The sequence below is a fragment of the Parasteatoda tepidariorum genome, chromosome 10, assembly GCF_982258835.1.
Source record: "Parasteatoda tepidariorum strain Cologne lab strain chromosome 10, Ptep-v5.0, whole genome shotgun sequence".
NCBI classification, from domain to species: Eukaryota; Metazoa; Arthropoda; class Arachnida; order Araneae; family Theridiidae; genus Parasteatoda; species Parasteatoda tepidariorum.
This window is the reverse complement of record NC_141764.1, coordinates 23,449,614-23,467,382: the sequence shown is the minus strand read 5'-3', so window position 1 is coordinate 23,467,382 and position 17,769 is coordinate 23,449,614. Positions and strand designations below refer to the sequence as shown.

Here is a 17,769-nt window from a genome sequence, read left to right as displayed (position 1 = left end):
AGATTTTATAGATTTTAAATCCTCATTGACATTCTCTGTGAAAGGATAAGTCAATTTTATTTCTGCTTTCTTTGCTGAAGTTTGCAAATTTCTATTATTTCTTTCTGTTTCAGAATAGTAATTTTACTAGTCAAAAGCTTGACTTTCTATTATAAAAATGTTCAAAAGTTGAGGTTTTTGTCATAAAAATCCATAAATATCACAGGTTATTCAGTTTGTTTGATGTATATTTCGATTCTGCACTAAATTTTCTTCTTTTTTTATGAAACAAGCAAACTCATTTTTATTGTTATATTCAAGCATTTTTTCAAACACCTTAAAGCTAACTTAAACTTTTTGAATATTGATATCTTTGTATCTTATTTGTTCTCTATAATAAAATTACTTATTTCTTTATTAAATTTACAAATAATGTTAGTTTTCTGGCTGAGTGGCGGACATTTCTATAATATATATATATATATATATATATATATATATATATATATATATATATATATATATATATATATATATATATATATATATATATATATATATATATATATATATATATATATATATATATATAAAGTAAATTAAGTTTTTAACTCTATTGCTTTGAATTAGTTGTTGTAGTTGTAGTTCATTTACGTCGCACTAGTGCTTTGAATTAGAAAACCATATTTTAAAAAAATTAAGATTGCATTATTTTTAAGATTGCATTATATTATTAAGGGACTATTTTTAATACATGGTCCTTTAAAATAACTATATGCAAAATGGCTGTCTGCGTGACGTTTGCCTATTATTTTTCTATAAAAATAAAATGAAGAAAAACTTTTTAAAACACTCTATGCATTTGTTTGTACCTTGCTTTATAAATTTTCGGTTAAAGTTTTTACAAAACAAAAAGATTAAAAAAAAAGCTATTTGCTTCTTCTGAAACTATATTTTGAGTTTCTTTTGAATGTGTATGAAAATGCTCTTAAATATGAAAATTATAATGTGTATGTCTCAAAAGAACAAACTAAGAAAATTTTTGTATTCTAGCCTATAATAAAACACTTGCGATATAAATTCAAAATTTAACTTAAGGGCAAATTTAAACTATTGATAATTAGTCGTGTTTTTTTTTAGAAATTAATTTGTTGACAAAACCTTTATAAAGCAAGATTCAAACATATTATGTGCTTCAAATATATATATATATATATATATATATATATTACTTTGGCTATATTGATACAATATTAGAAAGCACTCTTTCTTGTGGATATAATCGTGTGAGCTGATGAAAGGATTATATCTTTTATTTTCCGGATTTTTTTTAAACTTTTTGTCCTTTCTTTCGGATATTTTTTTTTCTTTTATTTTATTTTTTCCCCTTTCATTGTTCTGTAATTTTTCCCTTGTTTTCTTAATTTTCTTCGCGTTTTTTGTATTTATTTATTATACTATATATATATATATATATATATATATATATATATATATATATATATATATATATATATATATAATTCTCTTACGTGGCTCCCAAATTTTGGCTGAAGTACTTTGTACGACTAAATAAGATTCTTTTCACAACAGTTAAATATTTACTTTATTTTCTTCATTCATAGAGAAAACAGTCGGCAAAGAATTCTGTTAGGTTAAAAAACATTTCGCTGAAAAAATAACGAATTCTAAAAGAAATAAAAATAAACAACTTAAAAAATAAAAATGCTGTTGCCAGCCATAGAATTTTTTGAAAGTTAACTTAGCAACATAAATCAAAATGACATAGAAGAGCAACTAGATCAAAATTATGATACCTGAGCGCTTGACGTAACAAATCCTTCAATTCTAAAAGTGTTGTATCACCAAATGCTCAAATTAACAATTCTGTTCTTAAAGAAATTCTACAAAAATTTTTAAATAAAGAACCTACTTCTACAACTGCTTCTTGAAGAACTCGGCTCATTGATTAAAAATATTGTTTTAATTTTACAGTACTAACTTTACTTCTACTTTCATTATTGCTATGACCCTCTTTCATTACATTTTACAACTTCATGCTAAATTTGAGGACTTTCAGTTGTTTTGTGGTTGAAAACTGACATTCAGAAATGTGTACATAAAAAAAAATAATATTTAGAGGTTAAGAGTTGCCTCAGAAAAGTTTGAATTGTAGACATTGAACTTAACAATGAAAACAATCGTTTTTGTGAAAAATTGAATTGTATTGTTGACATCAAAACTAAAAATATTGTGTTTCAACTTAACAATACTACCTTAATTTGTACTTTAGAATTGCCTCGGAGAAATTTGAATTGTTAGCAATGACTTAAACAAAAAGTTTTATTTTAACTGACAAATACTATATTATAATTTTAACTTTTTCTATGACTGTGCTCATTTTCTTACTCTTTTCTTTGTTTTTTATACATTTTATATTTTTGTTATAAAATAAAAAACTTATAGTTGTTCTGCTTCTGAACACTGATGAAAACACAAAATGAAGGGCTTCATCAACAATCAAAAATATATGCATTTATTTTACAAATTCCATATTATTAAGGTGGCGCCCTTCAGAGAATTAAAAATACAAAATTATCTTCATCAAAGCCGATGCTTTACATCCGGCGTTCAGTGGCAGACTACTATTTCATATTGTTTTGCAACACATGGCTTCAGCCCTCTGGTGGGAAGGACTTTAAAACAAAACTTACAACAGTTACTTTTCTCAACAACCGAAATTTAGAATAGTGTGATTAAGAAAAATATGCGAACTGTTTGCAATTTTAAATTAATATTGAAATGTACAGGTCTAGAATTTTCTACAGTGAAAAGTTTTCGGAACTTCAGTATTCAAAAAGGTATACAAAAACTAGACGTTAAGAACGTATCCAATGAGCGAGCAAAGCGAGCATATTGCGAAGCAATCCGAAATGAACTGCGAAAACAGTTTCGGGGGTTGGTGAGCGCCAGCGAGCAGGGGGAAATCTATGAAATTAAAAGCTGAAACTTAATGAAAATAAAAAGCTGAAATGATGTAATTTTGGAATATTGATGATTAAAAAAACATCACCCAAATGATAATTATGTTATGAATAAAATTATAATCAAATTAATTATACTAATCACTTAAATTCGAAATTATATATCAAAATGATTATTTGTAGTGATGGCTACATCCAATCTTAGTTATTTGCAATCAATTTTACGTACATTCATGATTAATTGTAATCACTGCTACGTGTATGATTACTTGTAACCAAAATTGCAATTGTAATTATGATTAATTAATTGCTAAATCATCATAATTATTTATGCTTAATATCACCCAAATATTTGTAATAACTATTACTACTGTATTCGTAGAATTATTACTTGTTAATTGGTTATAATCAAAATTGCAATAATCATGACAGTCTAAAATCAAAACTAAAACTAGAGAAATATTAGTTTGTGCATATTTTTAATAACGATCTGCTATAATTACGATTACAATTGTAATCATAAACTATCATACTTATAATTAGAACTAAAAATTTTGTCATCAATTTGAAATTCTTCTAATCAATTACATGCTGCATGCATCTTCCTATTAATAATTTGTCAAAAGCTTTTTTTTAAACACTTTTTAGTCGAATTTTTTTTATTTTAAGCAGATTTTTTCAAACTTTTTTCATTATTTTGTACTAATTTAGGTCAAAATAAAGAAAAAATATTATATTTAGTATTTTAATACTTCATGGTTATGAAATACAACTTGAAGCACCGGCGTCTATTTCTACGTTAAAAGTTTAATCCAGCAAGCACGGCTCACTACCAAATAACCATCTTTCAATTTTGTACTTATTTTCAGTTATTTGGATGTAAGAGAGAAATATATTCATCATTAAAATTGTTTTAATTTACAAAATAAATTATTGATAAATTTTTTAATAATAATGAGAAAAAAAATTTTAAACTTCTTTTTTTTTTTAGATTTTATATTTCAGTACAAATATAAGTCCTATAATTTAACATATTTTTAGTACTGTTTCTTAGGCTGATTTATTGCAGATTTTACTGATTTTTTAGACTGTTTTTTATTATTAAAAAACAAGAAAATATAATTTTCTGGTAATCAGAGTGTTAGAGTAAAAAAATATAAAAGGGATACCTTCTGCGTCAAAGGGTTGACAGTAAAAGTTCCAAACTATAGTTTGAAGGGAATGGAATATTTTTTTAAATCCTATATACCTTTCGTGTTTACGTTTTCTTTTATAAAATTACCTTGGATAAAAGCAGATATCGATTCCTGTTTTTCTTCTTAGGACTTAGTTTTCTTTTTTTCTAGAAAGAAAAAACTTCGACGTAGTTAAAAAGACACCACATCCATTGAATTTTTTTTTCTTTCCTTTTTTTAAAGAATTTTTTTATTTGGGTCCTCCGGGCGATACTCTTTTATCTTTCGTTCAGGCGTATTTTATGCTTCTAGAAAATCGAATGGAATGTTTACTCTTTCAAAACAATTTTTTATACTTGGTCAACAAGATAATTTTCATTTTAAAAAATTTCAGATTTTAAACATTTCTCAAAGGTAACCATATTTTTTGACCATGAAATATTTAAGACGTAATATGCCACTGCCGCGTAAAAAACTTAATTACTGAAAGAACACTTCTTTTAACATCTTTGAAAGCCCACCTTATAATTAATAAATTATTATTCTTTGATTTTAAAATATTTTAATACTGTTTACGAAATGAATAATAATTAAGTTGATCAAAAATTTAAAACTTATTATCTTCATGTAAGTGTTATTAATAAATTAAAAAATAAAATAAAAATGCAAGCATCATATGCGGAAAAATTATTTGAATATAATTATTATGTGATGTAATATTTTTAGATTAATCTATTTAAAAAATATGTAAATTCCATTTACTATTTATTTCAAATATAGAAATGTAATTTTTATTTTTGTATAGAAATTTCATTTTTTATTCTTTATAGAAGATATTTTTCAACTTTTATGGACCAGAAAGTATGCAACTCGTAAAAATAAATAAAATAGTTTCATGGGATAGCTTGAATCAAAAATTTGGCAACAAAATTTCTTACATTTTTTTCATCATTGTAAAATCAGAATAATAAAAAAAATCATTTGCTTTCAAAATTCAAGCGCAAAAACTAAAAAGCTGAGTTGTAGGAACTGTTACATTTTACCATATTCGGCATATTCGGCAAGTCTATACTTAAACTTTTGTTAAAAGATAAGCATTTTATTCAACAAAAAGTCTGACTCTAAATCTCGCCAATTTTATACCACAGTCATACAGAATTTTTTTAATACAAATTATGTATAAATGTATTCTTTCGTAACATACATTTAAAAGATTTTGCATTTTTTAACTTTTAAAAACTGATTATTAAAAATTTTTCTTCTTTAAGAACCTAGAATTTTAATTTAATTATGTTTATTTCATGGAATACAACATATGAATCAACGTATGCAATATGTACACAACACTTCATTATCCATTTACAACATATGGATGATTATTACGCATGATATATTTGTTCTTTTAACTAAGAACTCTCGTCCTCAAAACGCATTCAGTGTAGAACTTGGCTCTCAATTTATCATTCAATGTATAGAACTGTTTGGCGAGGAAATTTCTATATAAATTTATCATCATTCGCCAAGCCTTAACCTATTAAGTGATCTTTTTGATGGTCCTTTCTTCGTGTAATTTCTAACTACTACATAGTTTTGTCGTAATTAATCCCATTTATGAATTAATTTTAACCCATTTTCAGATCCTTTATACCGTGTTGTCGTGACACAGTTTATTTTCTGTAAAATCACTAAAACATATTATCAAATTTGAATTACTCACATAAGTATTTTTATGTATAGATGAAGATGCTTTCGTAAAGTTTAAAAATATATCGAATTAGAGATGCTCTTGTTAAATCTGTTACATTTATTAAGTTGAGAGGGTTTAGAAAAGTTTATTGAATAAAAAGGTTATTCAAATGTTTTTGTAATCTTTATGAAATGCATAGTTGATTAAGATTTTCGTTTTCAAAAGTGTTTCTTTTTTCTGTAATCTATTACATTATTAACATTATTAACGCCATTGATGACAAAAATTTGAAAAAAATTAAGAGAATATTTATAAGGTATAATAATAATTTACTCAGTCCAAAACATCTTAATGGTAATTTTTTTATCCAGATTAATATGCTTGGTAAAGGCTATAATATATTTCTAATTGAGACGTTTTTACAAAATTTATAAAATTTTTCTTTAATTGCGAGCTTTTTGTAATAATTAATTATAAACTGTATTAATCATTAAAAATTTTTGGAAATATTTATACAATGTTTTGTTGATAAAGATTTTTTTTTATATACATTCTTCAGATCAGAAATTCACCTGTATGAAAGTTTTATGAAATATATCCAAATTTATGATGTTTTTGTACAATACATAAAATGCAATAAATTTTTTTGAAACATTATGAAATTTATTAAGGATTTAGTTACATTGTAAAATTAATAGAACGCGTCGATAATTTTTTTTTTTTGTATGTTGATGTCTTAATAAAATTTGTTGACATAGATTGAACTGATTTAGTTACTAAAGTTACTGTCCAAAATAAAATAGTTTTCTAACAGGTATTTTTAAATTTCAGCAATATGCAGTCCTGACTGTAAGAACGGTGGGAAATGTCTGGGCCACAACTCCTGTCTCTGCCCAACTGGGTATCGTGGAGATCGATGCGAATATCGTGAGTAATAGAATAATTTGTTCTTATTATTATTCTCAAATCACGAAAATATAGAATTAAAATAAATAAAACATATTTTTTGCGTTTTATGTTCTTGAAGTTGTTATAATTGGTGTAACTTTCATTACATTTTAAGTTAAATTTCGACAAAAAAAGCACTCTAACATGGTTGACATATTTTATCGAAATGATAAATCGAAAGATAAAAGCAACTCATAGTCTACAAATTTCAGAACTATTGATTTCTAAATAAAGTATCTAAAGAAATATTACATTAAAATTAAAAATGTATTTTATTTAAATTTGAAATATTGTTATTGTAGTGATCCTGATTATAAAACTATTTATAAAAATCATACCATTTTATTTAAACGTTCAATATGTTACAACAAAAAATATAAGTACAATGTTGCAAAGATATAGAGGATTCATACATATATTTTATCCCTTTATTTTTCATTCTGGTAGGTGATGAATTTTAAAAAAATTGATAAACATTTTATTTTTAGTTTTAGCTAAAAATTAAGTCACTGTTTTTTACCAAAAGGAAACTAAGAGAAAATCAAAATTAAGATAAAATGGAACGTTTGTTGGATGAAAAAATTTATTTTTGGAGAAAATTTTTTTTTCCAAATGATAAAAGTGATAGCTCAAAAAATATTTTTTATTTCCAATAAGCTGCACAATCAGTCTTCCCGATGAGCAGACCTAGTGCGTTCTAAAGAGGTGGTATCCATTCTTTCAGGACCACCACAATGGGTGAGATACCGTTGGTCATGTCAATTTGGACATCTAGTTTCTGCCACACTAGATGGCAGCAACGAGACTCTTAACTCAAAAAATAATATTCTATTATTTATTACCAATCGTTTCTTAAAACAAGTAGGTGATAAACAGTATTTTTGGTGTTTTTAAGTGCAACGTAAATGGAAGAGAATGATTTCAATGTTTCCTCATTTAAAATAAATATCTTTCTCACATAATTTTGAATAAAAGGTATTAAATGTGCTTATTTTTTAATTCAGGAAAATTATATGTAACTAAGTGTATATAAAATATATGCATTCATTTTTAATATTTTGGGTTAATTTTTAACTTGAAATAAGAAGGGAGGCCATCTAATTTAAAATAACATTATCTCTAAACACATTGCAAATGCTCTGGTAATGCCGTCTGGAGCATAGGTTGAGAAATAAACGTGATTCCTGTCATAAAAAATAGATTATTTTTATTTTTTTTTTGGTGTTTTACTTTTAAACGCTCCAGTCCAGAATTGACTCGAGAAAGAGAACAAAACGTCAGCTCGTCATTTTGACGAGATCGAAAATAAAGTGGTTAAGATAAAAGCACGAAATATTTATGGTGAAAACTCTTAGTTTTCCCGTGATATATTGTTCTAAAAAATGAAGTGATACATAAGACGAAAAACTATTCCACCTAATAATAAATTTTCTTTATTAATGTTTTTGTTTTAAAATTTTTGCGGATCATCTTTTCTTAAGAAAATGTGGCACAGTAAAAGATTTTTTAAAAAAATTATCGAAAAAGAAATATCTTTTCATTCAGTGAAAAGTAGTGGGTAAGAGAAAAAAATTTCCATTCAGTATAAACTGAAATTTGCCTCCACTTTTACATGTTAATTACTAATAATAATGTATATTCTAAACAAATATTAAGTAATTAGCAATAATTAAATTATTTCTCCAAACACGTTATTAAATTATTAAAAATTAAGAAACTGAAATTATTTTGCAAAGTATTTTGTACTTTCAATCTATGAGTTACATTGAAGCGTAATATTTTACCCATTTCTTTTGTGCTTAAGCTATCTCTCTGTGCGATGCCCATGGCCGACTTGCGTCTGTCACGTGGGAATGTCAGAATAACAAGGAAGAATCCATCTGCAATGTTAAATGCCAACCTGGTCAAAAACTTCAACCTGGCCACATCAATGTTTACAAATGTCGATTGGACGGAACTTGGGAGCCCGATTTAAAACCAGTATGTGTTTTAGCCATCGGAGGTGAGTCAATATCGTGACCTGTGGATAATGTCATATGTAATGTAAATCTATACGTCTTTGAAAAAAATAATTATTATGTGGATAATTCCATATATCTAAGTGGACTGATCTTTAAGACACGGCTCCGAGCAGATCACTGAAGTCAAGCATCACTGGTTGCGGTCAGTGTGCGGGTGGGTGACCACTTGGATCAGTCTGCGTAGGGACCGAGGGTGTGCGGTATTGGTCCTCGTTAAACTGTTCTACCTTAAAGTGCTCGATTTCGCGTGCAGGTCGTCGGGCTACCGAAGCAGGGGTGCCATCCCCTCTGCAGAGGATCAAAATTGTGATGGCTTGTCTTCAGATCATCCTCAGGGATGCTTCCCAGACCGTCGCCAATAGCCCATTGTACAGCTCTAGTGCGACGTAAATTAACTACAACAACTACATCCTTATATCTAACTCATAATCGTATAAATAACGTACTGTCATTGTCATGCAAATTGTTATAAGAATACTATTATATGGCATAGTCATCTGAATAATATGCCATACGTATATATATAACATCGAATGAAATAACGCTTACAAGCACATTAACCGCCCCTACATCAAATAACAATTTTTTAAACGTTTCAGAGATATTATACTTAATAATATGCAATTATTCTAGTTCAATTCTTACGTCATTTTCTGTTGTTTAAGTTCATCTTTTGAAAATTATTGTCTTAATTATCGTACTTTACTTTCCAAGCCCCATAGAATAATTTTAAAAAAAACTTCACATAATCTATGACTTAAAATGATCCTAAAAATCCCATTACGCGTTGCGTCTGAAGAATTACTAGATTATCAGCAGCCGGTATATATATATACCAGCTGTTGATAATATTATATATATATATATATATATATATATATATATATATATATATATATATAATATATATATATATATATATATATATATATAATATATATATATATATTAATATATATATATATATATATATATATATATATATATATATATATATATATATATATATATATGTGATGCCAGAATTGGCATACACATATTTATTTTCTATCTTTTAAAATATCCTTAATTACTTAAACTTATTTTTATTAATGGAAGAATTACTTTTAAAATAAATCAAAAACTTAATCTTTTTAAGCGAACATAAAATATTCATTTCTTCTCTTCCAGATCAATGTAACGGATACTTTCTTTTTATTTCATTATTATGCAGACATATAAATTCACTGTCGCCTCTAATCGAAAACAAAAATCTATTTATAACTTTTTATTCTAATTTTCCAACGGCTAAATGTTTCGGTTGCATGGTTATATTAATTCACATAAATTTGTTGGCGACTCGTGATCGCCAAGGTGTTCTTTTTAACCCATGTGGACATGCTAGTTGGCTTTGTTTTTGGCTATGATATATTATGATAAATCGCCAAATTTTGGATCTCCTACCCATACTCTTTCTCTGTCCGTTGAGAATAAATATATTCACTTTTAATTTCGAAATTGGTGGAGGCTGGGGGCCTTTGGGCCTCCCAGTCTTAATTTTCTAACGGTCAGAAATGTTCTGGCTTTATGATCTCTCAATAGAGAGTATTCTTATTTCATCCCTTTAAGGGATTTCTTATTTTTTTGAAGAAATGGCCATTTCATAATTTACAAAATTATGCTTAATAAAATCTAAATTTACATTCAACGATTTGTACATCATTTCCTGGAAACGTTATTGTTTTTATTCATTCAATATTGGCCAAAATGAACATTCATAATTCCACTATACATTAACCACGCCTAATGAAGGAAGCAGCAAGGCTTTTCATCATTACAAAACTGGTGCCTAATGACGGGGAAACGTATCTTTGAAGAAAATTGCCAACCATGTATAATCCATATTCCTATTTGCATCCTGTTTGAAACTCCAGCCGATGTCAAAAATCTTCAAGATCCTGATGAATATCTAATCTACTACTGTCCAGCCCTGCCTACCAGTGAGTTTTCCAGCAGTAGATGTTTTTAGAAGAAAAACGAGTCTTCTGTGCTTCTCATATTATTCCAAAAGATTGAAATCAATTTCTATGTTTTTTTTTTTTTACCTCTTCAAAAGTGTGAATTCCGGTTTCATCAGTTTCAGTATGTTATTCAAGAAAGTGTTTCTCACTTTGAAAAGATGAAAGTCAACTGTGTGTGTGTCTCTCAACAGTGAATTTTTTTTCTCTCTCTCTTTCATCAAAATCGGAGAGAAATTTTTTTTACACTAACTGCAGTGCCTTTTTTTTTTGCAGTAAAATTTTTTTTAAATTACACAATTATAAGATAATTGCATTTAGTGCTTTTCAATTTCTAACTGACTATTTTACAGATTCAGTACTTAATATTTTCAATGCATAACTTTTTTTTAAAGCAATTATTTCTTATTCTCATTAAATATTTTTGGAATTAATTTTCATTTAATATGAATATCTTATATTCTATTTATTTTAATGATTACAATTTATTATTGCTGTTATATTTTCATTTTTAAAAATGATTATTATTTTTCTTAACTTGATATTTTAATTGGTATAACTATTTTTCATTTTTATATATCTATATATAATTTTAAGTTATCTGATTATTAAATATGTCTAAACGTAAAAACAATATAAACTTTCATATCCAACCCTTTGCTGGTGATCCAACCACATTAAAGTTTTTCTTTCTTCAATTAGAAGATTATGTTAAGATAAATTCTTTAGATGAAAAACAAGCTATTGCAACTTTTAGATCTTTAATCTCAGGCAATGCTTTAAAATTTTATATTGAAGAACCTTCATTGGTTAAAATGAAAACACTGACTGAAATAAAACATAAATTTTTGGATTTTTTTAGACAAGATGATAATTCATCTATTTTTGCTTTGAATAATATTTTGTTGAAACCTCAGGAAACAATAAGATCCTTAGCTCATAGGATAAACATAACTTTCCATAAAGTGTATCCTAACTTAAATGATTCAGATGCAATTGATACTTTAAAGTACACGCATCTAATGGGAGCTCTTCCTCATGATATTAAGGTCACAATTTTGAAAGAAAATATAAAAACTTATGAGAATGCTGTTGAAAGAGCACAACAACTTCAGAATATAGACTCAGCTATTAACAATCAATTTAAAGGTAATGATGAGATCTTAAATCTAAATTCGGAAATTTCAAATTTAAAAGAGCAGATAAACAATATTGTTTCAAATAATAATGATAATAAAAATAAATGTGATGGAAATAAGAGACAATTTCAAAACAAAAATAGAAATTTTAAATCGAAAACTTATTCGAATATTAGTAATTATCGTAAAGCCCCTTATCATAATAACCAACATACCTTTCGGCAGAATTTTTGTGTTTTCTGTGGCAAGCATGGTCACATTATGAAATTTTGTAGAGAATTTTTGAATATTTCTCAATCGGATGTGCAGATTAATCAACATAATAGAAATTTTCAAACTCAAAGGAACTTTAGAAGCAATAGATTTTATCCCAATAGAAGTTACCAAAATAATCGAGATCACTCGTATAATAATCCTAATTATAATAATGATAATAGACAACAAACTTATCCAAATCCTAATGCCACCACTTTTAACCCCAATTTAAACTAAATTTTAGCTCAAATAAGGCTGATGCATTTGAGCTATCACCTAATATTGTGTCATCAGCTAATAATAAGTCGAGCATTAATGAAAAGAAAGATAATTTTACCCAAACAGTTAATAAAATAAAAATGCAAAATGAATGTTTTACTCAAACTAATGAACTTAATGAAATTATTGCAAATGTACACAATGAAATACCTAAACTACCCCTCATTAATGTACAACTTAAAGATTATTCTGTCCCATTTCTGATTGATTCAGGCTCTTCTCTTTCAATAATTTCTAATGAAACATTTAATAAACTTAAACATAACATTAAATATAAATATATTTCACGTTCAGTTTCAATTAGTACTATAAACTCTAAGGTTTCATTTCTAGGTTGTATTCAAATCTCATTTAAAATTAACAACAAACTATACAAACATACACTTTTTGTTACACATTTAGATAATTCAGTTTTTGAAGGGATATTGGGATATGATTTTATGCTAATGCATAACATTCAATTGTCACCTAAGGGCAATTTTATAACAATTAATGGCGAAAAAGTACCATTAATAGGACAAAAACAAACTACGGATAATGTAGACATTGATTTTGATGGAGATATTGTGTCGGATATTTGTGGAGAGATTCATAATGTAAATAAACAAAATGTAAACAAACAAAATTTGGACACTAAACAAAATGGTCAAGCTGTACTAAATCATAAAATTTTGTTGAATCCTGAAGAATATATTTATGCTAAAGTAATAGTTAAGAATCCTTTGAATACTAATGTAATTTTTGAACCAAGAATAGACTATAAAAATATTGAAATTTATTCTTCAATACATAATTTAGAACAAGTTAAAAATTTTCATGGATTCTATAACAAAAAGAATAAGTACTATGCTTGTAATATTTTTCTTAAAAATAAATCTGAAGAGACTTTGCATTTAAATAAAGGACAAGCTATCGGCCAAATGTATCCTATAGATACTATCCAAGATTCAAAATTAAATTTAAATGATTCTATTGCCAATAATCAAGAACTAGAGCAAACTAAAAGACAGGAATTTTTAAATTTAATTGTACCAACAAAAGATATTGTGGACTTAAGAAAAAGGGAATTGAAAGAAGATGATTTCCAGCTAGGTCATCTTGATGAAGCAAAACAAAAGCAATTAAAACATTTATTGTTAGAAAATTATCAAGTCTTTTCAAAATCTTTAAAGACACTCGGGCACACAGATAAAGTAATACCTGAAATTTCTTTTATTCATGATTATCCTATTCGCACTTTGCCATTTCCTGTGCCTCAAGCTCTTCAACAAGAGACACTTAAGCAATTGCATGAAATGGTCGAAGCAGGATTGATCGAAAGGAGTGCAACACAGTGGTCTTGCCCAATGCTTTTGGTTAAGAAAAAGAATACTAATGACCCCAAACAAAAACAAAAATTTAGATTAGCTTTAGACTTACGATTAATTAACAGCATTGTTAAACATTCGGCTTACCCACTTCCTAAGATTCAAAATATCATTCTAAATTTATCTAATTATAAATTCTTTTCATCATATGATCTTCCTAGTGCTTTTTGGCAATTGAACCTCCCTGAAGAATACCAAGATAAACTAGCATTTACAACCCCTTGGGGAACTTTTAAAAATAAAAGATTAGTTTTTGGCTTAAAAACAGCTTCTGCAACTTTTCAGGCCCTTATGGATTCAATAATTGAGGAAACTCAACTAGAGGGAATTTTCGCGTATCAAGACGATATAGTCATTGCAAGTAATTCTTTTGAGGAAACTGTAGAAAAACTAAAGGTTCTCATTTCTGTTTTAACTAAATATAATATAACTCTTTCACCAAGTAAATGTAAATTTCACCTTCAAGAAATTGATTATTTAGGATTTAAAATATCAGAACAAAAAGTTTTACCAATTGAATCAAACATCATTAAAATTACATCTTTTCCTATTCCAAAAACTAAACGACAACTTAAGAAATTCATTGGTGTTTGTGGATATTATAGAAATTTAATACCATGTTATGCTAAGCAAATTCAACCGCTAATTGATTTGACCTCTCCTAAAGTTAAATTTAAATGGACTCAAGAACATCAAAATGTTTTTAATTCTCTGCAAGAGATATTTTTCAATAAACCATTTATTAGACTCCCACAATGGGATAAAGATTTTATTTTAAATACAGATGGTTCAAATTTTGCTATTTCTGGTGTACTTTTACAGGAATTTGATGGTAAACTGTCTCCTGTGTCATATTTTTCCAAAACACTTAAAAATGCAGAAAGAAAGTACCCTGCCATCAAAATCGAATTAATGGCTATAGTAAAATCAGTTTTGGCTTTTAAACATTATCTGTATAATAGACATTTTATTATTTTATCTGATAGTAAACCCCTTAAACATTATAAGAAAACTTCTTCTCCCATGGACTTAACAACTAGATGGTTAATTCAGTTAAGCGAATATTCTTTTACTTTTAAGCACATTTCTGGAGTCAAAAATGTTTTGGCAGATTATTTTAGTAGATTAGAACAAGAACCTCCCCAACAGGACATATGTAGTAATCCTCAATTACTTCAAGTGAATGATGAAATATTTCCTTTTATTGAAAACTGTAATGATGATGAACAAAATTATATAAATAATACCAATGTAAACAAAGACCCCCTTTTGGAAATTTCAAATCATACATTTTTAATTGAACAAAAATTGGATAAAAATATCAAGAAAATTTATAGCAATATTGAAAACAAACAATTTACTAAATCCAATCAACATTACTTCATTGATTCTGACACTAAATTATTAATGTATGTGCATATGGAAAATGATAGAGAATTTCCAGTCATTGTTGTTCCTAAATCCTTGATATCTAAAGTTCTTGCAATAATTCATCTTCCACATTTTGGAATTAAGAAAACTTACCAATTTTTAAAATGTAGATATTTTTGGTATGGTATGTATTCAGATACAGAAAATTTTGTTAAATCTTGCCCCAAATGTATGGAAAATAAACATCATAGAATACCTCACGCTCCTTTACAAAATAATTTTATTCCCAAAAGACCATCTGAATTTGTTTCTTTAGACATAGTAGGACCTTTTTCTAATCAACAATATATTTTAACTCTTATTGATCATTTCAGCAAACATTTAGAACTTTTTACATTAACAAAAATTACTACCGAAGCTGTCACTGATTGTCTTTTTGCATATATTTGCACTTATGGCAGACCTGATATGATCTTAACAGATTTAGGTACTCAATTTACATCAGAAATATTTGAATATTTTTCAAAATCATTAGGAATTAAAATGAATCACACTACTTGTGCACATCCTGCCGCTAATTCTGTTAGTGAACGGATTAATACCAGCATAAAATCAACAATAAATTCTTTAATGAAAGATGGCATAAATTTTAAAAATGCAGCAAGAATTCATAAAAACTTGTATAATGGTGCTAAGCATAGCACAACTGGATTTTCACCTAATGTAATACATTTCGGTCGAAATTTGTCATTAATTTTTGATACTTATAATCCCGATATTCAAGTACAACAAATAGATAAAGGTTATTATTTGGATAAAATTCTTTCAGATTTAAATAAAATGTATGATAAAACTTATGAAAATATTGCAGACGCCCAATGTAAACAAAACAAAAGTAATAATGAAAAATCAAAACTCAGATGCTTAATACCTAATGATATTGTGTATATTAAATCAAGGGATAAATATAACAAAAAGTTTTCTGGTCCTTACAAAGTAATTAAAAAGCATACTGATGTAACATATTCAATTCAAATGTTAGATAATCATCATGGCAGAATTTTTAAAATACATATTGATAGATTATTATTAATGAATAAAAGAAAGGAACATTTAAATGATAACGATGTCTCTAGGAATAATGATAATTATAAATCTCATTACAATTTAAGGAATAGAATTGTTTAAAAATAATTTTTGGTTTTGTGAATGAGATATCTGATTTTTCGAGTCTTTCCTGCTGTAAAGGCAGTAACATTTTGTTTACAAATATAAAGTAAAACATTTTTTTTTCCATTCATATAAATATATTTTTATTTCAAGTGTATTTTCAATTTATATATTTACTATTTTTGCATTTCAAGTTATATATATTTTTTTAGTTTTCGTATGTGATAATGAAAACAGACTTTAACAAGTTGCAATCACAGTAAAAATTTTGGTGTAAAGATATTTTGTGCAGTTAAAATATGAAGAACTGTATAATTGATTAAAAAGTTCAAGCAATATAAATATTTACATGAAAGAAATCGTTTACTCTAAGAACTCATCAAATTTTTATATATCATTCTTTAACCCTTATGCACAATGGATGCTAACACAAAGCATTCTAGGATTAGTTGGTAAATAATGAATATTTTTTTGAAGTATTTTATAAGATTTGTAATTCATAAATAATACTTGTATTTATTTATATATAATTGAATTTCAACCACATGCTCACATTTAACAAGTACTATAGTACAGTATAAATAAATTTTGATATCTATATTGATTAAACTAACTCATTGTCACTGTTGTTTTGCATGGAGGCATCTGTGCGGAATGATTTATGGTGATTTTCTTTACTAGGGCCCAGGTAATTAAATTCATTAAGTGACATAGAGATAAATTTTTTTTTCTTACAATGTAAATAAACATGAATAATTAATTCAATGGTAATAAATTTTTTTTCAAATTGAGAACAACTGTAGAGATTACATGGATTTTAAGTTGTAATAATGTAACAACAATAATTTTTATTAACAATATTGGACATGTTACTCAGTCCTAAATTTTTTTAAATGTGAATTCAAATAAGATAATTTATTTATACTTTCCTGTGCATAAGAAAAGGGTTATTTAATACAAGTAATACACACCAAAATACTACTTTTTGATTTAAATACTTTTACTGTGAAAAGCTAATGCAACTTTTAGTGAATGTTTTTAAATGAGCTATTTAATAATTGTTTAAAATAAAGATAAGTATTCTTTCTGCTGAGTATAAATATTTAGATGAACATAATAAAATGTTCAGATTTTTTTCATGCTGAAATATATAAGTTTGAAATAATGGAGGCAAACAAAACTGAAGTAAATTATTTTTCTCAAGAAAAGGACTTGTACGAAAAGGAAGAAATAATAATATTGTAAGTTTGCTCTTCTCTCCAAGTTGAGAGAAATTAAAAATATCCTGGCCAGGTCATGACAATGCTCAGCTAATGAAGCATTTTAAATACTCAGCAAAATTTTTCATGTATAGCTCAGAACATTTACGTATGATATTTAGTAACTTGAGTGTTAAA

The 17,769-nt window shown here is 26.6% G+C and overlaps 1 protein-coding gene across 1 annotated transcript in view; it reads left to right on the top strand.

Annotated features, from left to right (window-relative positions):
- LOC107439698 (uncharacterized) overlaps positions 1–17,769 on the top strand; it is a 310,740-nt gene that overhangs the window by 89,791 nt on the left and 203,180 nt on the right. The window contains exons 34-35 of the mRNA XM_087152696.1: positions 6,657–6,752; positions 8,578–8,775. Coding sequence (XP_087008822.1) covers positions 6,657–6,752; positions 8,578–8,775 — 294 coding nt within the window. The remainder of the gene's footprint in view (positions 1–6,656; positions 6,753–8,577; positions 8,776–17,769) is intronic.